General features: G+C 45.0%; 2 protein-coding genes across 5 annotated transcripts; one reads left to right on the top strand and one right to left on the bottom strand.

Annotated features, from left to right (window-relative positions):
• The first annotated feature begins 1,291 nt into the window (after nucleotides 1-1,291).
• Nucleotides 1,292-10,637, top strand: LOC123402008 (mitochondrial proton/calcium exchanger protein-like). The gene is made up of 15 exons (XM_045095861.1): nucleotides 1,292-1,438; nucleotides 2,851-3,515; nucleotides 3,625-3,937; nucleotides 4,268-4,414; nucleotides 4,519-4,607; nucleotides 4,683-4,775; nucleotides 5,497-5,623; nucleotides 6,362-6,426; nucleotides 6,510-6,681; nucleotides 7,609-7,827; nucleotides 7,907-7,954; nucleotides 8,075-8,218; nucleotides 9,250-9,332; nucleotides 10,054-10,169; nucleotides 10,246-10,637. Exons 2-15 carry the CDS (start codon nucleotides 2,911-2,913, stop codon nucleotides 10,332-10,334), a joined length of 2,310 nt encoding a protein of 769 aa, XP_044951796.1. The 5' UTR covers nucleotides 1,292-1,438; nucleotides 2,851-2,910; the 3' UTR covers nucleotides 10,335-10,637.
• A 349-nt stretch (nucleotides 10,638-10,986) lies between these two features.
• LOC123402006 (protein FAR1-RELATED SEQUENCE 6-like) lies at nucleotides 10,987-15,980 on the bottom strand. 4 transcript variants are annotated; one of them, XM_045095860.1, is made up of 8 exons: nucleotides 15,795-15,883; nucleotides 14,297-14,394; nucleotides 12,373-14,201; nucleotides 12,222-12,257; nucleotides 12,000-12,113; nucleotides 11,723-11,791; nucleotides 11,461-11,625; nucleotides 10,987-11,364 (listed from the first exon to the last, which is right to left on the bottom strand). In XM_045095860.1, exons 2-7 carry the CDS (start codon nucleotides 14,370-14,372, stop codon nucleotides 11,497-11,499), a joined length of 2,253 nt encoding a protein of 750 aa, XP_044951795.1. In that variant the 5' UTR covers nucleotides 14,373-14,394; nucleotides 15,795-15,883; the 3' UTR covers nucleotides 10,987-11,364; nucleotides 11,461-11,496. The 4 variants fall into 4 exon arrangements, with proteins under 4 accessions (XP_044951795.1, XP_044951793.1, XP_044951792.1 ...); XM_045095858.1 differs by having other exon boundaries at nucleotides 10,987-11,385; nucleotides 12,373-14,394; nucleotides 15,795-15,980; XM_045095857.1 differs by having other exon boundaries at nucleotides 12,373-14,394; nucleotides 15,795-15,979.
• Nucleotides 15,981-23,376: the final 7,396 nt, after the last annotated feature.

The following is a 23,376-nucleotide window of genomic DNA, read 5'->3' as shown; positions in this document are numbered from 1 at the left end:
GCTTAATGTACACAATTAGTCCGCAAATGCATTGTTATCAATCATCAAAACCACTAAAGGAGAAATACGCTCTAACGTGGGCACATCGAGCCCATCCAGAGCGCGCGGCCGTACATGGGTGCATGGCCTGACGTCGACGCCCTCCCTTTCTTCCTCCTCGCCACCACCACCACGTCCCACCATCACCGCCGAAGGGGAGGAGCGGCTGATGCAGGTCGTGATGGAGGACTCCGAGAGGGAGTTCAAGTGCAGGCAAGCGGAGCACTGAGAGGGTCTGGAGGAGATGATAACGCTAACAGCCGCTGGCGATGTCGCTAAGCTGGACGTGAAGTAGGAGGTGATGATGCTGCCCGCCCTCCCTGCCGCCGGCCTCATGGGTGCCATGTCACCACCCCACCATCATAGCCTGCCGCACAATGGCAACCACGGGTCACGCCCACCCTAGCTTGGGGGCTGCCAATCCACCTTTGGTAGCGCCTCACCAGGGACGATGAGGACGAGTACGACAACGATATCGACGTCGATAGTGTAAGGCGGCCATGATGGTGACTCGCAGATCGACCTTTCAAAAAATACCTTTAAGTTAAGTTTAAATGTGCGGTCGTGACTTTTGTGGACTTTTTAGTAAGTTTATGGTACTATATGTCTTTTTAATTATCTCGCAATGTTTTTTCTTTAAGCCCAAAACAAGACAAATGGTTTGCGATGCGACGGCCGGTGAAGTGCATATACGGACGAACGAATAAAATCGGACAAGGCCGTTCGATTTGCCAACGCAAATGATGCAAAACGGACAAAGCACCCATTAAAGTTGGCCTTAAAGTTGGTCGAAGAAACCGCGGACGAGCATAAAAACATGCAAGAAAAGCATCTAAATATGCCACTTGTGACATCCAATCATAGGAAGCAACATGTCTACAGTATAGTGGGCAGCATATCTGCGAATCAAATCGAATGCGACTCCTTTTACTTTCCTAATAGGTGCACGTGCGCGGACTGTCGTGAAGTTTGGAGCCCCGAATTTAAAACAAGCAGGTCCAAAAAAATTCCTTATTAATTTATGAAGAAACTGTTGCAAAATTTCGAAAGGATAGATAAGAAAAATAATAAAAGCAAAATGCATTTTCCATCAGGTGGCCCCGATCCGACGGTCAGCAGCGACCCAACCAGACCCGAACGCAGCGAAAAAGTGTCCCCCCACACAAGACTCACGGTTTGAGCTGCACGTTGCAACAGCCACATTTCTTTCTTTCTTCGCACGTCTGCGCCACGCCACGCCCCGCCTCGCCTTCCACTCCGAGTAAAAAGTAGCCCCCGCTGCCCCTCTTCTCCTTCCATTCCACCCTCGCCCCTCCCCTCCCCTCCTTTCCCTCCCTCCTCAAAAACCCTAAACCCTACCTCGACGGGATCGGTCGATCGGCGCCGCGTCCCTCGCCGGGTGAGCTCTCCCCAGCCTTTCCGCAGACGCTCCTTCGGTTTTTCTTCCTCTGTTTTTTTTTTTGCCCGGTCGGTCGATCGACGCATTGGTCGATTTCCGAAGGATTTCGCTTCGCTCGCAGCGGTGATTCGGTGGGACGGATCGACAGCCTGTGGCCGCGCGCGCTGCTGCGGTTTTGTTTTTCCGGCTAATTTCGTCTCTGGCGAATGCGAGTTGGTGGTTGTTTCAGGGTAGGTGGCAGCCGAAGGGACCGGTTTCGCGGTCCTGATCGAAACTTCAGAAATCATAATTGTTTTGTTCTCGCCCGTTCCTTATATAGTATTTTCGTTGATCGTTTGCAAATCTGTGAAAGGGTTAAGTCCGCCCCTGCTACCTGTCTCTTTTACTACTTGGGAGGATGGATGAATCGGTACGGACTGAACCTGACGCGATTCATACTTTTCGCGGGGTTTCGATTTTCGACAGTCGATTGGAGTGCGTAACTTTTATATAATCTCGGATGCTCGACCTGCTGAACTGCTCCTGACGTCAAACTTGTCGAATTAAATCGTCACTGCCATATGTTGTTGAGTTTTTTTTTTCTGTGTGGATATCTTGATAGCAAAAATGGTTCAACCGAGGAGATGATCTGCTATTGATTTTTTCTTCCTTTTATAACTGTTACTGTTATTACGGAAGTTAAAACATGGAGTTCCTATTCCTTAATGCAAGTGTCCAAACCAGGTTTACTACTAATTAATGATTGCTTCAATTTTTGTTCTTGAACTGTTAGAAGTGCTTGTCATAGTTAAGACTTAAAGTGAGCAAGTTGTAAATCTGAGGTGAAGAACATAGTTGATTCTCATGGAATCTTCTTACCGGCAACAGTGAAATTACTACTCAATACAGTAGTATTTATGCATTTTCGGATTGTCAGCTCTGAATCTTGTGATCAATTGGGAGATACACAACTGTTGCCTTATTTATTGTGCTGGCTATGGATTGTCAGCTCTGATTCTTGTGATCAGTTGGGAAATACACAACCACTGACTTATTTGTTCCGCTGGCTGTTGATTGGGCTGTTGCTGAGCTTGCTTGTATAGTTGGATCAGAGTTGATTCTCTTACAGCTTTTACATGCTCACTTTGATTCTCCATATTAGTTGCTACTCATATAGGTTTCTATGTATTACTCACTGTACTTATGTGTTCTACTGTTATGTTAGAGGAAATCCTACAGATTTACTGTCCTTTCATTATACCAGAAAACTATACTTAGTGTCCTTTGAAAAGAATTGACTAGTGCGTGTGGTATATTGGTACTGCGATTGTTCAGCATTATTCTCACAGCTGTTTTTTATTGTTGTAATGTGCTGTTACTACCCCCTTGTCAATCTTCATTTTTCTTATGGTTTGTGAATTGGATCACTTCAGATTGTACTTAGAACGGCATGATCTTTGCTTTCCCATTGGGAGGGTGAGTAGCAACCAAGTATGGCTTCAAGGGCGATCATTAGGAGAAGGAAGTGTCTTTTGGATAATGTTAACACACCAATCCTGTCATCCTCCTTCTCTACCTTCCAGCATGAGGCATTTGGTTTCAAGGCTCAGCCAAGAATAGCACAGCGATTTCTCGAGCAAAGTTTAGGGGACTCAAAATCTGACAAGGAGAAAGAGCGGTATAGTGTGAGTTTGACAAAGGGTGGTCTGCTAGGTCTTGGTAATGGGTTTCCGCAGCGACCAGCTCACGTGATTTCTCTTCATGGTTATGGAATTGGAAGAAAGAATGAATTTGCATTGCCTTTTGGAGCTAGAGGTTTGTTGCAGTCAGTCCGCAGCGCATCAACTGCAACTGCTGGGCAACCTAAGTTCGATATTGAAGAAGAACAGAGTGAAGATCAGAGGCAGAATAAAAAGAAAAAGGAGGCATCCCCAGAAGAATGTGACCAGGCTGTGGAAGGCCTAAGCACGGCAAAAGCTAAAGCCAAAGCCAAGCAGGTGCAAGAATCTCTAAAGGCTAGCCGATCGATCGTACAAAAAATCTGGGCAAGGCTTCTGGGTATTGGCCCTGCTCTCCGGGCTGTTGCTTCAATGAGTAGGTCTGTATCTTCTTCCTTGAACTCAAACTTATGAATTTTGATACAAGATATTGTTTTCTGCCCCATTTTTCTGGCGTGCTAAACACATGCAACTTTCCTCTCTGTGTAGAGCTGACTGGGCTGTAAAGCTGAAGCATGGGAAGGATGAATTTATTTCTACACTGCAACATTACTGGTTAGGAACAAAGCTACTTTGGGCAGATGTTAGGATTTCATCAAGATTGCTGGTGAAGCTTGCTGGTGGAAAGAGCCTGTCAAGGAGAGAGAGGCAACAACTCACCCGTACAACAGCTGATATCTTCAGGCTGGTACCTGTTGCTGTGTTTATCGTTGTTCCGTTCATGGAGTTCTTATTGCCGGTGTTTCTCAAGTTGTTTCCAAACATGCTGCCATCCACTTTTCAAGACAAGATGAAAGAAGAGGTTTGTGATGCAACAACAATAATTACTACGTGCACTAGTATGATTATACTGTTTAGCTATTACATTTCTCAGCATGCTATTATGCCACCATGTATGTCACAACTTATGATGCACGGGTTCCCTGCCCTGTGTTCACAGCCATACATGTGCAGCACATCATCATCTGGTTCCATGGTTTGTTGACCCTGCTGTTTCCTATCTCTGTTGATATGACAGATTTCTGTGTATCAATGTTTGAATTGATCTCGTAGTTACATTTCTATATGAACCACATGCACTGTTACTTTGCAAATTGGTTGGCTCAAGAATGTAGTTCATGTTCCAATGCAGGAAGCATTGAAAAGGAAACTGAAAGCAAGGATGGAGTATGCAAAGTTTCTGCAAGATACTGCAAAAGAAATGGCAAAGGAAGTCCAAACATCACGTAGTGGAGAAACTAAACAGACTGCTGAAGATCTGGATGAATTTTTAAACAAGGTATCAGTTATATATAACATCCTTGTGTGAATAGTTTTATAATGTATACTTTGAATTTCCTTGTACAATATTCTCTTGGATAATTTACTTTAAACTGCAATCAGGTTAGGAAAGGTGAACGTGTATCCAATGATGAAATCTTGAACTTCGCGAAGCTGTTTAATGATGAACTGACTTTGGATAACATGAGCAGGTTACATCTTATTTGCATTTTGAACATCCTTGTAATATCACAGTTATACCAGAGCTGATCAATGTTTGTTTGCAGACCACGCTTGGTAAATATGTGCAAATATATGGGTATTCGGCCTTTTGGTACGGACCATTACTTGAGGTTCATGCTTCGCAAAAAACTGCGCGAGTAAGTATTTGGCTAAAAATAATAAAATATAGTCTGCTGTTGGCTAAAAATATTAAACTTATAATTGTATCCCAGAGCGCTAATTAGCTTGCATCTAATCATTATTTGCTATTGCATGTAATAACTGAAGTGCCAATCTTCGAGATAAGCCCGTTGTGGAGACATGAGATTAATACAATGTTTATAGAGAACTAACCAAGTAACCAGACAATTGTCCAAATTATAATATCAAATGTGTATTGTAATCCCTATTAATATATACTTCCTCCTTTCCTAAATATAAGTCTTTCCAGAGGTTTCACTACGGACTACATATGGAGCAAAATGAGTGAATCAACACTCTAAAGTATGTCTATATACATCCGTATGTAGTCCGTAGTAGAATCTCTAAAAAGACTTATATTTAGGAACGGAGGAAGTATAAGACAAATACGGAGTAGTCTGCTCGATGTGGAAGCTTTGTAGGAATCATGTCTTGTTTGATTTATGTTTGAGACTGTTTGAATATGTTTAAAATGTGTTGGACTCTAACAGTACCTGATATTCAAGCATCTATGCTCATTTAATGTATATAACCATATATAACTTTTGCGGAATTGGATTTGCTAGAGATTTTGCCCTTAGTCTTGCTGTTGTTGACTATATACTTCAATGCAATTTGGCATCTACCTTTATAAGTCATCTGCTCGTTGTTTTAGTAATAACACTCTTAGCTATGCAGCATTAAGAATGATGATAAGGTGATTCAAGCTGAGGGGGTGGAGTCTCTTTCTGAAGAGGAGCTCCGGCAAGCCTGCCGTGAACGCGGCCACCTAGGCCTGCTGTCAACAGAAGAAATGCGTCAACAGGTTTGTTTGCCCTACTCCGCTGATATGCACATAATTTAGTGTTTCATAGTCTCCAATACTTTATACTCAACTACTTGGTGTTAGAGTTACTTGTTTAGTTTTCTACCTCCGTTGCATGTTCATATCCTAGCCATCTATTCATTTCTTCCACATTGTATGTCATTCTACCCCTTCGAGATAAGTTTATGACACTATGCATCCAATATCCTGCATATACTGCAATAATATATCCATAGTTAACTATTTCTGATATGCCTATACATCTCAAATAGGGTTAACTTTGGTCAACAGATACCTAAGTTCTTATGCCAAGAACTGGAATGATTTGTGATATGAGAGGGAGTTATCATTTTATGTCCCTGTCATAGAATAGGCCAGTGCATCATCAGTTTTCATCGCCCGACCTTTTTTTGGTCTTCAAAAGATACTTTTGTTTCTTTGTTTTTGCTATCTGTAAGTACCTCTTATGCCCTATCCGGCACCATCATTACTTATCTTAGTCCATCGTAGTTTATTTATCAGTTATCCCTTCTGTATGATCTCGTTTCATAATTTTTGTTCCCAGAGCTATATTACTTCTGTAGTAACTGTAATGTGAAGTCTGATGCTGTTGTAAGCTATGTCCATCATTCTGTCTCCACTTAGACATAAGCACAGTTAAAGTTGGATTGTATTGCTTTTAACAACCATAACTTCTTGTGTTAATAATAATTCATTGCAACTTCTTTTTGTGTCCAGCTACGAGACTGGTTGGACCTCTCACTCAATCATGCTATGCCATCATCCCTTCTCATACTTTCAAGGTAATTCCTGTTGATATATTTCTCAGTGGCTACAAAAGTACTGTTTGGGCTTGCACCTTTTCTCATCTTTCTAATGTTGTCAGAGCTTTTATTGTATCTGGGAGAATGAAACCTGAGGAGGCTGTTGTAGCAACATTGTCTTCTCTACCAGATGAAGTTGTGGATACAATTGGTACAGTATTGCCATCTGAAGATTCAGTTTCTGAGAGGAGGAAAAAACTGGAATTCCTTGAGATGCAGGAAGAACTTATCAAGGTGATGTATATGTCTTCTCCTTATAGAAGTATTACAAATATTAAAAATGGACTACTTTTACATCATCTGCAAACACAACCATGATACTTGTCATAGATATGAAACTCACATTGGTCGTACCTCTGGTAAGCTAATAGTGAGTGGGGCATGTAGTCATCACTCTTTTACTAATTTATTGTCTTGGCTCAAAAGTCATTCACATTATGGACTTCTTTTGTCTGACACGCCATATAACATACGCTACTATTACATATCCTGCCACGCGCTTGTTCTGTCATGATTGAAGCTCGATAATCTTTCCTGTTCATGCCTTCATAACCTCATGCATTGGATGGATTGGGAAGCTGTTCATGGTTTATGCTTTGAATGTTTTTTATTCTTGAACTCTTTGTATCCCTGCATTTGTGGATTAAGGCAATACTCTGTAGTCTCAACTGTAAAACTATCATGTCGTCTCGTCTGAACCACGTCAATGTTCACACCGGATGGGGGAAAGTGTATTAGTTTAGCATCTTTTGTATGCTTTAGGGCCATCCATGATAAAATTTGTTCCATGAGATCTATTTGCCCAGTTTTAGACTTTTAGTTCATAAATACCCAGTAAGTAGGTATTGGGATTTATGATTGTCTGGACCAGATTATTTTGTTGTTTCCAACATAATGCTGCGAACATTGAGCTGTTATGCTGCTAGTATCAAACTGTTACCCTGTTATTTATTTCCAACATAATGCTACTTTACCGCTAACACTAAACTGTTGCCTGTTTATTTTATCTGTAGCATACTGCTGGTAATAGTGCCTGTAACCCAGTTATTTTCTTTTCAGCGTAGTGCTGCTTGTACCGAATTGTAACCAGCTATTTTATTTTCAGCGTAATGCTGCTTATGCCGAACTGTTGTTAACACTTTTGCATACAAAAATATTCAGGAGGAAGAGAAGAAGAAAGAGAAAGAAGAAAAGGCAAAACAAAAGAAGGAAGAGAAGGCAAAGCTCAAAGAACCAGAGGCTGATGAACAGGATTTAGCTTTAAAGGAAATGACTGAGCCTACTGCTAGGGAAGAAGAAGAACTCAGAGAAGGAAAGCAGCATGATAAGGAACAACTCTGTAATATCAGTCGAGCATTGGCTGTGCTAGCATCTGCATCGGTATGATCCTAGTCTATCTGTAATTTATATTAGCACATTGACTACTGACAGTAATAGTCGATGCTTACTTATATTGCAGTCTGTTAGCAAGGAGCGTCAAGAGTTCCTGAGCCTTGTCAACCAGGAGGTACAGTGTGGACTCATGAAATGGAATTAGAGGAACAATTATCCGTACTTCGTTCTTCTGTTATGTTGCATATGCTTGTACTGTGGAGGTCTAATAGGACTTTCTTATTGTGGAATGCAGATAGGACTGTATAACTCCATGATTGAAAAAGAAGGCACAGATGGTGAAGAAGCTAAGAGGGCATACATGGCTGCTAGAGAGGAGGCAGACGATGCTGATGAGGTTGCTGCAGAAGAAAAGGTCTCGTCAGCGCTGATTGAGAAGGTAAGGAATCCTTCTATGCATGGAAAGCCATATCTCGTTAGTCGCATAACTTGAAGACATAAGTGCCAGATAATAAGAGCATTGATGTATCGGGGCGAGAATTGACTGTATGGTTGCATCTTAAATAGTTTTCTCAACATAGGAAAGCTAGTTGGTGATATAAACGAAACAAATGGACTTGTTTGTAGTGCCAGGTAACCAAACTTGCTGCTTTGATAGGCAAGTTTCTTTTGTCATTTGAAATCTAAAAAGGAAGTACATATAGCTCGATTCATGTATACGACTTTATGATGTGATTTTCAGTTAAGAGCTTGTAGACAGTGAGTTCATCTGTCCACAAGTGTGTCATTTGTCACATCTGAACTGAACTGAACAGAACAGTTAAAAACCTATCCCCCCATTTTCTGATGAGACTCAGTGGTAAACGGTAACTTGTGTCATTGATTTGTCAAATGCCAGTCGGCAAAACTACATAAGAAATCTTCAGACCTGAGTATGTTGCCAAAATCCTATCTTCATATCCTAAATGAATCAGCTTTGATATATTTTGTAAACTTCATATCTTATTTGTGTGCATGGTTGCATTTCTCCCTTCACATGAATATAGTTCCCCAAAAACTGTATCCTAGATTAGTCCGGTTTGGTAGGATTTACAGCCACTTGATTTGCATTCTCACCTCTGCATGTTAGCTTATTTGGGAATAAACTACCTAGCTGTCATAAACAGAGTTATACTATACCCAGCTGGCTATCTGCTAGTCAAATGTCAAACATAAGTATAAGGTGTCGGCACTCACATTTGATATTCTAGTTTTAATCTTTAGCTTTTTATTTATTTTGATTAACTGGTGGCTCCTTATAAATTTGTTGCATGATTGATTTCTATATCTACTTTTGTTATTTCTAAATAAAGTCTGTTGTTAGGCGGAGAAGCTTCTATGGAGGAACTGCCAGTCTACCACTGATATTTATGTTACATTGGATATCTATAATCTGTGTATTAGTTATTGACATATTTTTGCTGTGTTTAGGTTGATGCTATGCTTCAGGGATTAGAAAAGGAGATAGATGATGTCGATGCACAAATCGGAAACCGCTGGCAACTGCTTGATAGGTATGTCACTTGCATGTGAATTGAAGCTGTTTTATGTTGCATGCTAGTCAATTAGTAGTACATCGTGCTTGTCTAGTAGGGAAGATTTATAAATGTGCTGCAAGTTCCATGTCCAGACAAGTCTTCAGTGGTAGCCTCGTTGTCCAATACCTGTCCAATACCATTCATGGTTCTCAGTTTATTGATTTATATACTCCCAAGTCTGCCACCCATATAGATACATCAACATGTATCTGCCCGATACTTGGACAGGGATTGTCCATTTTCCATAAATTGCTGGTATAGTTAACACCCAATTTATTCTTTATATATATCATGATTTGAACACAAAAGCTGACCAAAAGCTTTATGGCAAAGCAGCATAATTGTGCACCATAATGTATGTGGAGTCAATGAGGTCAGAGAGGAGGTCGAAGTCAAGTTTATAGCATGAGTAGGGCTGATCCGTATGGCTCAGTATCACTCATATATGAGTACTCATTCTGGACTAAATGCCTGTTCGGCCACTCTCCACTCCGCGGAGCGAGCGGAGCTGGCTTTGATCAGCTCCAGAAATTGTAACCGGACTCCGCTCCGCTCCAGCACGGAGTCGCGGAGCGGAGGGAATCCGAACGCTGCCTAAGTTGCTGGTGTTTATCATGGAGACATGGACCAAGACGTTGGGTTGCGCTTGGAGCAAGTTACATCAACATACTGATTCCATTTGTACCTCAATTTGCAGGGATCATGATGGCAAGGTCACTCCTGAGGAGGTAGCGGCGGCAGCAGCTTATCTCAAGGATACCATAGGGAAGGAAGGTGTCCAAGAGCTCATCAGCAATCTTTCTAAAGACAAAGGTCCTTGCACTCATGGCTTCCCCGTTCTGCTGATGATAGTATTACATTGTTTGCTGACAACCTTTTATATGCGCAGAAGGAAAGATCCTTGTGGAAGACATCGTGAAGCTGGCTTCTCAAACTGACGAAAACAATGAGGACCAAGAGGAAGAATCACGGCAGTAGTTGCGAACACGCTTGAAAATTCATTTTCCGTGTTGAGATGGACAACCTATTATTTCAGATGAGTATTAGCCATTCGAGTATCAGAGCTACGTCATGGCAGTGCCGTGTGTAGATCAAAAGGCAGGACATCCATTTTTTGTGCCTCTCCGGGCTGACTTGGAATGTAACGATCAGTGACTTGCAAGGCAAACTTGCTGTGGGATGCATATAAGTTCAGTGCTGTGGATCGGCTGTTAAATGGCGACCGTGATTTCGACAGGTTGCTAGGGAAGTAGAAATGCAGATCGGTTGGACTTGGATTCATGCTACTTTCCGTCCTTAGCTTTTGGGTTACGTCCGGTTTGTTCTTTGGATGCGATTTTTTTGCTTCCAGTTAAAATTTTAGGGTGATCATATACAGTAGCTCTTTGCACTCGAGAAACCTTGTCAAAACTCCCACCACGGTTATTAGGAAATTTATGAATGAGCAAAAAACAAATTACCGTAGTGAATTTCTATTCAGAAGGAGGAAAATGCGTTTTCAAAGCTACATAATCAGTGATCGCAAAAGTCATAGAAGCTTTGATTTTCCTTGTGTGAAAAGACGTGCAGGACACTAGGCCGAGTTGGGCGTGAGATTTCTCAGCACTTCCAAAGAATTAGGACTAACATGTCACACCCGAAAAGAATATATAGACCGCTTGCTTTAGCATTTACAATCTTGTACAATCACCTGATACGTTGACAATTCAAAGCAACATGACAGAATAGGCTCATTCAGCAAAATCATTTACATGCCATCAACAAGAGCCACTGCCACGCTCGGGGCAAGAGATTAGATGTTGCTAATGCTGCGGCAATCGATATCAATCAAAAGATAACCGTCTTCTACACATGGCAGCACTGCAGCAGCAGCATGACCCAAATGAAGATGGCACCCGGCCGCACAAATGCTTGAGGGTCATGGCTGCGATCGTTGAGGTGCGATTTTGTTACAGCCGAGATTCCTCTTGGCATCAGGTCTCCTCTTTCTCCGCATATTTACCAACGCCTGGGGTGTCCGAAAATGTGACTATCAGGCCATTACTGTCAACACCTCAACAAATAATGGCGCAAAGAAAAACATGAGCCACAATGAGGAAAAAACCTGTTCTGAATTCTGATCTAAATGTGAAGAGTGCCCTTAGCCAGCTGCAGGCCCTGAGGTTCCATTTGATTGATGAGATGTCTCTGTTGGCTTCTGGGCACGAGGTCGCTTCCTTTTACCATTTGCTAATGTGTCTTGCGCGGTTCCGTTTGGCTGCTGAGGTATCTACGTTCATCCATAACATTGTATACCACACATGAATGGTCCTGCCAAAATGGGAGATGAATGCATGAACTTGCTGCTAACACACGTAAACACAAACCTGGAACATCTGCTGGTACATCACTGGCATCAAAACGCCATTTCCAAATGCCTGAGGGTCAACGCCACTCTGAAATTTCAAATAAGCAAGAGTTAACTTGACAGCACATGATTCCAGAAATGATGTGTGCAAGTGCCGAATAGTACAGGCTATGGAGCCTCTAATGTTGGTGTAAAAAAAAAGCCATCTGAATATGCAGGAAATCTGCTTTTCTGGTGCGATTGGTACTTGCACAATGTGGCATTTTAGGCGATAAAGTTATCATGTTTTGACGTACAGGAACCATGTAAACAATGCTTGGGCGAATTGCAGCTTGATTGCCCATGAATTGCTGGACGTTAGCTGGCATTCCAATGTAACCAGCAGGAACTACACCCTTTTCTGCTACTCCCTGCGGTAAAAAGTAAAAACATTAGGCAGTCAATATACCCACTATGCTACATATTTCAACTGATGAAGTGGTATTGCACCAAAAGTCCTGATGCTTATTCCAATCTACCTTCTGGATTTGTGGTGCCTGCACCGATGCAGAAGCCTGCGTTTTGCAAAATATGTTTCAGATGATAGAAGTTCAGGTAAACAATTTCCATAAACAAACGAAAGCAAGAATGTATATTCACCAAGAGATTAATTACAGGTTGAACCAGTACCTCTGGTCCTTTGGGCCCACCATTCCCATTATCAGTAACTAAATTCACCAAATTTTGACCAGTCACTGTATTTGGTTTTACTTTAGGAATGCGAGACTTGATCCTTGGCTGTGTATCATCATGTGTATTGCTACTTAATAGGAACTTCTCAACCTCTCTCACCAGCCTCAAAGCAAGGCGACACTTATCTGATAGGACTGCAGAGTCAACAAGCTGCAGGCATCTCATCGACAAATAGTCATATCTATCCACACGATTGTCGGGAACAATATCACTTGAAAGTCGTCCCATCACATGTAACTGTCTAAAATCCTTTTTCCACCGATCAAGAACATACTGTGAAGGAATTTCACGAACCTGTTGAAACTTGAGCACGGAGAGACTATGCCTACATAATATGCCGCTAAATTGGAAACCTCCACATATACAAGTTATATCCTTTTCCTCTGTGTTATAAGTAACTGCAAAAATCTTGCTCATAGTCCTTTTACCATCTTCAAGGAAAATACATTCCTTGACATTATATGTGGAGATGGGCCCATCACCATTCATCAAAGATACATGGCAGTACATAATGGCTTCAATCTCATCTTGGAACTTCTTGAACATGTTATGGGTGTATACCTTTGAGAGCTGTTCTTCCATATAGAATTTTGAAACAGGTGGACGTTGCTTATGAAATGTCTCGAAATCTGCTTGGGCTTCTTTCTCGTATTTGCTCTGCAAAATCATCTCATACTTACTAAGAAATTGCTTCAAAGAGGTTTTCAAATCAACATACCCTTCAAAGAAAGGAGTGATAGTTTCATTTCTTTGTGTTGCAGACATTCCTGCCCAAAAAGCATCTTTAAGAAAGATAGGAACCCATGAAAATCTGCACTCATAAAGTGATCTTAACCAGTCATGACCCTGAAGCCCATTGTATGTGATCAAAGTACTCCATTCTCCTTCAAACTCATCTACTGTTAAAGAATCATATGCAGCCTTTTGCAATGCCTTGTTGATAGCTTTGTACTCTGATAGCCCACTTAATTGGTCTGCCGCCTTCTTCATTATCTGATGCAAGCATATTCTATGGCGAACTCCAGGGACAACCTCAGCAACTGCACTCTGGATGCCCCTGCATTGGTCAGTGATGATAGCCTTTGGAAGGTTACCAGACATGCATGCTACCCACGCCTTAAACAGCCATGTATAGGTTTCTGCTGTTTCATCAGAGAGCAGGCTACAACCCAACAAGACAGATTGGCCATGATGGTTCACCCCAAGAAAGGTCACAAGAGGCATATCATGTTTACTAACCACATAGGAAGTGTCAAGGGTGATAGCATCATTATAATACTCATACATGGCTCTTGACCATGCATCCGCCCAAAAAACATTCCTGACACAGCCTTCATCATCCAAGTCAATAACATTGAAAAAGTTTGCATTTTTAGCCTGCATTCGGGTAAAGAAAAGTCGAAGTGCTTCTGAATCTCCAGGTTGGAGCTTCAAACGGCCCCTCTCAACAAAACTATGGTTCTTGCTCTCTCCAAACAGAAGTTCCTCGAGTGCACCCAACTTATCAACAGGCATCTTGCTTGGCTCTTCAACTGGCATAGCTCCAGGTCCACCCATACGCAACCGCCTCTTCGCAGGGCCAGAAAGCTGCTTATAAGAGTTCAAGAACCTTGCCATTGCTGGGCTCACAGGATGATTATGATCAAGGTTTGCCAACTCTACATGCAACAATTTGTCTCCCCATAATTTCACCCGGATCCTGGCTGGGCAATTGGTGGTTGATGAGGCCCGCTTCCTGAATTTAGGCTCATAACGTGGACGCCCTCCTTTACAGCACATCAGCTCGAGATATAAGCAGGTGCCTTCTTGTGAGAACGAGGACCTCCTAACTGAGACACCAAAACCAACACGACGGGCATACCTACGGTAGAACCGGTTGACCTCCATGTGGTTATTGAACACCATGCCAACTTCTGGAATGCCAATGTCCTGTCCATCAGACTCCTCTAAATACGGATCCTGAATAAGGGAACTACCATCAGAACATGTATAACACAAGTGCTTAGAGAGGTGCTTAGCAGGATAAACCATTTTTTTCTAGCCACATAGGATAGCATATTGGTGCTTCTTTTGAAAGGATGTGTGCTTGATTATGTACCAAGAGGTGCTTATGCATTTAATCAGTACTCTTACCATCAGAACATGTACTAAAACCACCACACTTATTTTGGAACGGAGGGAGTACTTATACTAATTAATAGCATAAAATAAACCATTCAAGCACCTAGAAAGCCGAGCTTAAATATTTTAGTAGATGAAACAGTGTTGCTATACATACGATGTTTTCCATCTGATTTTCATACGATGCGGCAGATCCAACCATCGATGCACGGGGCAAGGTACAGCAGACTCACTGGATTGACCATCATAGCAAGGCCGGACACCAAGCATTCAATGTTCAGTAGTTCCATAGATGAATTACATACTCCAGGTGCTTAATGATGTGGCTATATGCCTATATTCTCTCTCTTCACGCGGTCATTAATAAACACCTTGCATGTACATGCCCTCAGGAAACCGTTTCAACCGCAAAATTATCTTCTACAGCATCAAAATGACATCGGTAACTTCAAATACATTCTAAATTTAGGATTGCAGGATAGCATGACACTAGCATTTTGTTTACCTTATCGTAAAATACTCTAGCAATCATCCAAGTAAAGTCATCCTAATATTAGTACTCCCTCCATCCCTTTTATAGGTGTTAATTCCTCCTCAGGTGTTAGCCTTTGCCCCAGATTTGTCCTGAACTGACCTCTTCCAAATTTGCCCCGCTGAAACACTTCATGGACGCTCCGGATTAATGTCCCTTTTTATGCCAGATGACCTAGCTTTATTTATTTGGTCCACCTAAATGATGGAATAGCAGAACAGTTGATGTGATAATTATTGCCGATAAAAAGGGACCGGGAGAGTAGCTCCGAAGCAAAATTCCAGCTTACTGGAAGAGGGAAATGGTTTCCCAAAATGGAACTCCCAGCCCTCAAGAATGAACAGAATTATGGGTGGAACATATCGCCCTCTCGAGAAAACCAAAATGCCACCCTGATTCACAAAAATAAAGCCTAATACTAGTCACTGTCAACAAAAAAAAACAAAAGATGCTATGAGCTCCAAACTCGATATCCAACTTATTTCCAGGAGCCTGAATCACCGCAAACTCAACATCCATACTCATGTAAAAACCCTAAACCCCCATGAAATCCTAAGCTTTCTTCTCCAGGTGACAGCTAAACCCTCAGAAATCACGTAAAAATCATGTACCCTCTCTCCCGCAGTTGCGCACATCAAATGCTCAGGATCACAAGCCGCTAAAAGAAATAGAAGAATAGGAAGAGATGGGGTCGATCGGGGAGTACCAGTGCGTTGAGGTCGCGGCGCCGGGGGCGGCGGGGATTCTTGGGCGGGGCGGCAGCCTCCTCCGTCTCCATCGTCTGAGAGCCCACCGCCGGCGAGGTCGGCTAGGGTTTGGGAGCGGGTGGGGAAGATGACGGGTGTAAATTTTGGTGACAAATGAATTAAACACGCACCGGAAGAAGGGCCCCGGTGGGCATTGGGTTATGTCTCCGGTTTTGTCTGGTCGGTTTCTCCGTCATTAACCGGAATGAAACCGGGAGAGACGCCAAGCCCCGACTGTTCGAGTGAGAAGAAAACCAAAAGGGATACGAAGTTTCTAATCCCGACCTCACATGGATGAACAGTAATATCTTAAAAAACAGTGAATAAATTAAAAAATCCTTTAATTTTTTTGTGATAAACATCAATGGATGTTTCATTTGCGTGCAATTTTTCATGATGGAAATTCATTCTTTGAGGTCTGGACAAAAAAAATCAATGCTCTAAAAGGCTATTTTTAGGAGCATACTGGAGTATCTATTTTGTACTTTTCGTTGAGACCTCCATGAATGTTATTTCATCATGAAAATTTGCATTAAGATGAAACACTTATCAATGTTTATTGTAGAAAAAATGATTGGAATTTATTTTTAAATCTTTTTACTGTTTAATGGTGTTGTGAGAAATGCACACTAAGAGCCGAGCGGTTGTCGTCATGGGATCAGTGCATGCTCATTAAGAACCCACACATCGGTAGCCGGACAAGCGCACAAGTAAGTGAGGAGGCATGAATGCGTTCATACCCATGTCACAGTTCATGTTTGTTGTCGCGGGCAGAAGAGGATGAAGTTAAATAGACAACAATGACCGGCCACTAACTAGGACAGGGGTGGTTATACCTGGCAATGGAAATGGTATTGCGTCGCTATCTTGTTGAATGCATTGTTTGGATATGCTTAGATGTGTTTTTTAAGGTGAAAACCTAGAATCTAGCCTTTGATGGTTGGATCCGATGACGGCGGCGATTGAGCGTCGCTCCCTTCATGAAGGCATTGTTATTGAAGAATATTGTCGCCCATGTGGTTACATGAGATAATTGGTGCGAATATGGTCATTGTTGTTGTAGTTTGTTGATCCCGGATTTGATGGCTTCGAGGTTTCTCTTTTTTTCACTTAGGCATAACGATGGTGTATCATGACTTTGTTACTTGCCCGTGTGATTTTGTGTGTGTGTGCGTTAGTGTTGACTGTGTGCACCCTACCCATGCAGAAGTCAGATGTGTGCTCAATGTGTTTGTATTCTCTTGACACATCATTTTGAGAAAATAAAATTCATCCATTGTAAAAAAACAAGAATGTGGGTAGTGATTAAGGAATATCAATGACATACCAAATCTAACATCTCTCATTTGTGTATGATGATATGCCGACTATGCAACAATGAAGATGGTCTCATCATTGACCGACCAATTGCAGTGATGACGGTCAGTGCTATTCGGATTTGTAGTAGTGATCTCAGCTCAAGGTGGTTCTCAACATTTTGAGCTGAGTAGCCATGATAGTACTAGAAGACATGTGTATACTTCCTTAAATTTAGTGCAAAAACAAGTTTCCTACAAGTGATGACTATATGGGAGTTTGTTATATATTATGTATGCAAAGAAATATAAGAGTCTTCGGATCACTGAACACTCTTATATTTCTTTACATCAAACATAACTCGATTACATGGTCAATCTCATCCAATCCCATCACCGTCGAGCAAGCCTACAAAGGAATTACCCACTTCCGGTGGTGAGCATCATGACGGTATTGATGGAGAAGGGTAGGTGATGACGACGACGACGACGACGATGAATCCCCCTCTCCGGAGCCCCAAACGCACTCCATATCAGCCCTCCAGAGGAAGAACATGAGGTGGCGGCGGATCCGCCTTGTAAAACGCGATGAAAACTTCTCTCTGATTTTTTTCTCCGAAGATGTGATTTTATAAGACTGTAATTAGGGTCGGAGGAGCCACATGGGACCCACAAGCCATCAGGGCACGGCTTGGGGGGTTGTTGGCTTGTGGACCCTAGTAACCTCCCTCTAGCATATCATTGCTCCATAATTCATTATAAATCCCAGAAATAATTCACAAAAAGTTTCGTTCAATTCCGAGAACTTCTATTTTTACACAAAAATAACACCAAGGTAGTTCTGTTGAAAACAACGTCAGTCGAGGTTAGTTACATCCAAATCATGCAAATTAGAGGTTAATACTAGAGCAAAAGTGTTTGGAAAGTAGATACGTTGGAGATGTATCAAGTACCAAGCTTGGCTCGACCGAAGCGACAGAGCTCGGGAACTGTCGTGGGTATAAGCCTGACAGTAGATGTGTAGGGTACGAATGAGATGGGCAGAGTCCTAGCTACGGCAAGGTTGTATGAGTTCAGGCCCCTCTAAGGTGGAGGTAACAGCCCTACGTCTCAGTGCTCTCGGAGCTTGTTGTCGAGTGTAATATGGAATACAATGATTAACTAACCCCTTTACCAGTGGGGGAGGGCGGCTTATATAGAGTGCGCTGCCCTCCACAACGGTTCCGGTAGGGGGGTGGAGTAGTGGGGATTGAATGCGCACGTTACAGGTAACGTATGCTCTAAATGCTAATAAATGCACCCGGAAACGTACGTCCGTTTCCCTCCAGAGAGGTTACGATGTACCGAGTGTATCCAGTCGGTTAGCTTGGTATCCTCCGAATGCTAGTATCCGACTGGATGATACAGGACCTGTTGCCGACTGGATGATGGGGACTCCTTAATTCAGTCGGGGCAGACTTAGGGTCCTGTCCATTGTGTGGGGTAGTCCTTGGGTAGGACCTGTATGGCGGGCCTATGACCCTACCCTAGGACTATGACCCCATCATTAGTCCCCGAATGGATTGGGGTTGAAACGACGAAGCGGTGCTTGAAGTTCGGATCCGACTGGATTAGATTCGGCTTGGGCGTTGCTTGCCTCTATCCATTTTATCTTTTCTGACCAATGATCCGAGTGGAAGTGCTTGCGAAACAGACTGTCGGGAGCCGAGTGTTTCTGCGGCATCTTTTGACGCGACCGGTCAACTGACAGCGGCGGATTTTCCGGGATCTCAAATTTCGGGTTCCGCGCGCTCAGCGGGGATGACGCCATCGCACTCGAGTAGCGCCTGACGCCTCGATTCTCGCGCCTTCAACTCCTCCACTGATATCGCCGCGGCCGGTCGGGCGGATAAGGTTTCTGGGCCACCCGCCAGTGACCCAGTCGGAACCCTATTTAAATCTGGGCGGCGGGGCTTCTTCGTTACGCTTGCCGAATCTTTCGCTCTCGCCTGCTCCGTCTTCCTCGCCACCTCCAGCGCTCCTACACTCCTTCCTTCTCCTTCCTCTCGAGGGTTCGCCGTCGCCTCCATGACCAAGGGTCAAACCAGCAAGATGGAGGCGAGGAAGAAGAAGGGCAAGGCGGCGGCGCCTGCTCAGCGGCGGCAGCGGCCGCTGCCGGCGGGGTAGATCCAAGGAGACTTCCTCCCCTCCACGGTGACGGAGGGAGATCTGCTGCAGCTGGTGGAGCACGGAGTGCTCGTGCACAAGTCCTGGAGACTGCCGGCGGAGGACGAGGTCGAGCCAGCGCCTCGGGAGGGGGAGCGCGTCCTGCTCCTCAGCCATGTCCACTGAGGTTTTTCTTTGCCCCCGCATCCTTTCTTCAAGGGCATCATGAATCACTTCGGGGCCCAACTTCACCATTTTCCTCCGAATGCCATCGCCCATCTTTCTGCCTTTATAGTTTTGTGCGAGTGTTTCATCGGTTGCCCTCCCCATTGGGGTTTGTTCAAGCACATCTTCTCCGCCCGATCCCAAACCATCGAACGACTTAGCCAGTCGGATGATAAGACGCACCTCCTCCAGCTCTGCGGGGGTTTAGGATTCCAGAAGAAGAGTCGGAGTAGCTATCCCTCTCTCCAGTTATGTGAGTCGGTTAGGAACTGGCAGTCGACGTGGTTCTACTGCCAGGATATCGCATGTCCGAATGCGTCGACTGGGCTGCCTCCTTTTAGTCTAGACCGGCCCGCCTTGCCTAAGCAGCTCGCGCTCTCGAAGGCGGAGAAGAACGACGTCCAGCCCTTGGTTAAGGCACTCGTGGACGTCGTCAGGAGGGGGGGTCACCGGTATAGACCTGCTGGAAGTCTTCCTTGGTCGGCGGATCCAGCCTCTGCAGGCTCGCGACCATGCCATGTGGCATTATACGGGGCCCGAGGATTCCACTCAGACCAATGTTGTGGGCGTGACTGAGGAGAGGGTGACCTCGTGGGTGCTCTAGATCACGGGCCCCTGCGAGAATCCCAAAGGATCACGGCGAGTGAAGCCCTTCTGCGCGGATAATCCTCCGCCGAATCAGGTGAGAGACTCTTGTCGAGTGCTCCTAACTGTCTTAATCTTGTCGTTTGCTTGAATCTCTGTGTGATGTTAGATGTTGCCGACTGAATTTTATGCAGGAGTGGACCAACTGGTTTTCTCCCGTCTCGAACGGGAACTCGGCCGAGGAGGAGGAGGGCAGCCAGGAGGGCAGCGTGGAGAGCGCTGAATATGTCTCCGACAGTGGGGAGTCGGAGGAAGAGTCCAGCGAGGAGGAGGAAGAAGACGAGGAGCACGAGTCGCCACCTCCACAACTGGAGCATCGGACCAAGCGCCGACACGAGCCCGCTGTCTCCCCAGCTCCTCCCGCGTCTTCGAGTGCTCCGCCTACTGCTCCAGTGGTCCCGAGTGTTCGAAGCGCTAAGAGGACCAGGGATGCCGCCGCTGAGCCTGCGGGCCAATCTTCTAAGGCGCCCAAGATGAGTGGGCCTAAACCTCGGAAGGCTTTGCCGCGAATGAGGGTCGCTGTCCCCGTCACCTCCACGTAAGTGTACTCAGCTTTCAGTTTTTTCTGATATCCGAGTGAACTTCTGTTTACTGGCCGAATGGATTTCACTCGACAGGGTCGCTACTTCTGCCACCTCTTCGGCGCATCAGGAAGACGACCCCATGGACACGGACAACGTCGTCTCGTCTCAGCCAAGTGCGTTGTAGGAACGTCGAGTGTTTTATACCATCGCGTCCCCAGCCAGGTGCTTCTTTCTTTTTCTGAGACCTCGTGTCATTCGGCCTATCAGGGGCGATCTGCCTGGATGAGGGCGACCAGGGGAGAGCCGACCCGACTGTGGAGTCTGTTCTTGAGGCTGCTCCTCCCGCTGCCGCTCTCGCCGCCGACGTGCTGCCGACAGAGGCGCCGCCATCGACTGAACCAGTGCTGGCGGAGGAGGAGCCATCGACTGGGGCGGACCTTGGGATGCCTCAGGAACCTCCGACGATTCCAGGTTCGTCGAATGCTGAATTCAGCACCCAGCGTCTTCTGGAGGAGCAGGAGGGAGCGGCCAAGGGGGCTATGGTGCAGGCGGAGCTGATGGCTGGAGAAGCCAAGAGGGCCTATGACTCCATTACGACCTTGTACGAGCGAAGCTTGGAGCTGCGCGATGATATCCGAGTAAGTGGTCTAGTCAGTATTTACTTTTCCCCTGTAACCCACTAGGTGTTATTGAATATCAGCTGTTGTTTGCAATGGGTTCACTCTGAGTGAACCCAGTGGGTGTAGTCCCCGAGACTTCTGTCGAGTGCTTGCACCGAGAGTTGTCTTTATACACTTTGCCTTGAGTTTGGTTGTGTCTGTAGATAGGATTACCGAGTGCGAGTAGTTGTTGCAGTCGGAGTGCACTTACGATAAGAGTCCCCGAGAGTAAGTTGTACTCAGGTCGGGTAGTATTGGCCTCAGAGGCGTAGGTTATAACATGCATTTCGATAGGGCAGGCCTGCTTGAGGTGCATGCCAGTGGGGTCACTCTTAGTGAACCCACTGGGTGTAGTCCCCGAGACCGCTGTCGACTGCTTGCGTCGGCAGGGGTCTGAAGAACTTAGACTGTTAACTGTTGAACTTTCTGATTGTCCCTTGTTTCTTGTTGGCAGAAAACTTGTGAAATGGGGACGGCCTATGAGGCTCTCAAGTCAGAGAGGAATCAGTTCGCTGGTGAACTTGATGCGGCCATGATTGCAATGGTCGGCATGAAGGATGCTCTGGCGGAACGGGAGAAGTCATTGGAGCAGGCGCGTGAAGTGAACAAGGTGTTGACTAAGGAAGTGGAAAAGATGGGGAAACACAGGACTGCGCTGATGAGTCAGATGGATGTGCTGAACAAACGATGCAGAGCACAAGAGAAATATGTCAGCGACTGGGCTCGGCAGATGATGGCGCGTCTGGCTGGTAAGTCCTTTTTTTTGAGTGGTTGTGCTATGCGCGTAGCACTCGGCGCTTATTGTCTGTTTGTCCTATTGTCGCAGATTTTTGCTTTGACGCCGAAGCTGAAGCGGCTGACGTGGAGCGTTCGATTCTTGAGAACGTTCCACTCGGCGACGACGCCAATCGGGATCTGCTCCGTGCGCACATCCGCGTGGGAAAAGTTGGTCCTTTCATTGGTCGACCGAGAGAAGTCGTCGGCCGAATCGACAAGGAGCTTTGGCCAGAAGATGAGTCGCGGCAGGAGATGGAGAACCTCATGACCCGACTGGAGGAGATTCCCAACAGAGTGCAGTCGTGGAAGAAATCTGCAGCTCGTTGCGGTGCAGATGTTGCTCTGTCCTTGGTCCGAGTCCATTGCAAGGAGGTGCGTGAGGAAAAACTGAAGACGCTGAAGGTCGCCAACACGAAGAAGCTTCGATTCGAAGACTTCATGGAGACGTTCCTTGAGAGTGCTACCCGCATCGCCGACGGAATCGACTTGGACACTTTCGTGGAGCCCTCCAGTCCTGGCGCTGGCCCAGCTGACGCGTAAGAAACTTTATCCTCGGTATGCCAAGTGTTTATCTGTAAGGTACTTTGGCCACTTCTGTTGGCCGTCACACTTTTAAATCGGTGCGGGTAAGCTTGATCCGCACCGAGTTAGCTATCTTTGCGAGAATTTTGAATCCGATTTTTGCTCTTCTGTTGCAATGTTGATTCGAGTTTTTGTTTGGCGTTTGTTGGTGAAGCCAAAGGCAAACAGTCGATGCTGGATCGCTGTTAAGCCCCCGAGTGTGACGTGAAGTGCACACTCGGAGAAAGTTAATACTTAGGCGATGCTGGATCACAACTAAGCCCCCGAGTGTGACATGTAGTGCACACTCGGAGAAGGTTAATACTTAGGCGATGCTGGATCGCAGCTAAGCCCCCGAGTGTGACGTTAAATGCACACTCGGAGAAGGTTAATACTTAGGCGATGCTGGATCGCAGCTAAGCCCCCGAGTGTAACGTTAAATGCACACTCGGAGAAGGTTAATACTTAGGCGATGCTGGATCGCAGCTAACCCCCGAGTGTGACGTTAAATGCACACTCGGAGAAAGTTAATACTTAGGCGATGCTGGATCGCAGCTAAGCCCCCGAGTGTGACGTGAAGTGCACACTCGGAGAAGGTTAGTACTTAGGCGATGCTGGATCGCAGCTATGCCCCCGAGTGTGACGTTAAATGCACACTCGGAGAAAGTTAATACTTAGGCGATGCTGGATCGCAGCTAAGCCCCCGAAGTG

The sequence above is a fragment of the Hordeum vulgare genome, chromosome 6H, assembly GCF_904849725.1.
Source record: "Hordeum vulgare subsp. vulgare chromosome 6H, MorexV3_pseudomolecules_assembly, whole genome shotgun sequence".
Classification (NCBI taxonomy): domain Eukaryota; kingdom Viridiplantae; phylum Streptophyta; class Magnoliopsida; order Poales; family Poaceae; genus Hordeum; species Hordeum vulgare.
Note: the sequence above shows the minus strand (reverse complement) of the source record. Positions and strands in the feature narration are given on the sequence as shown.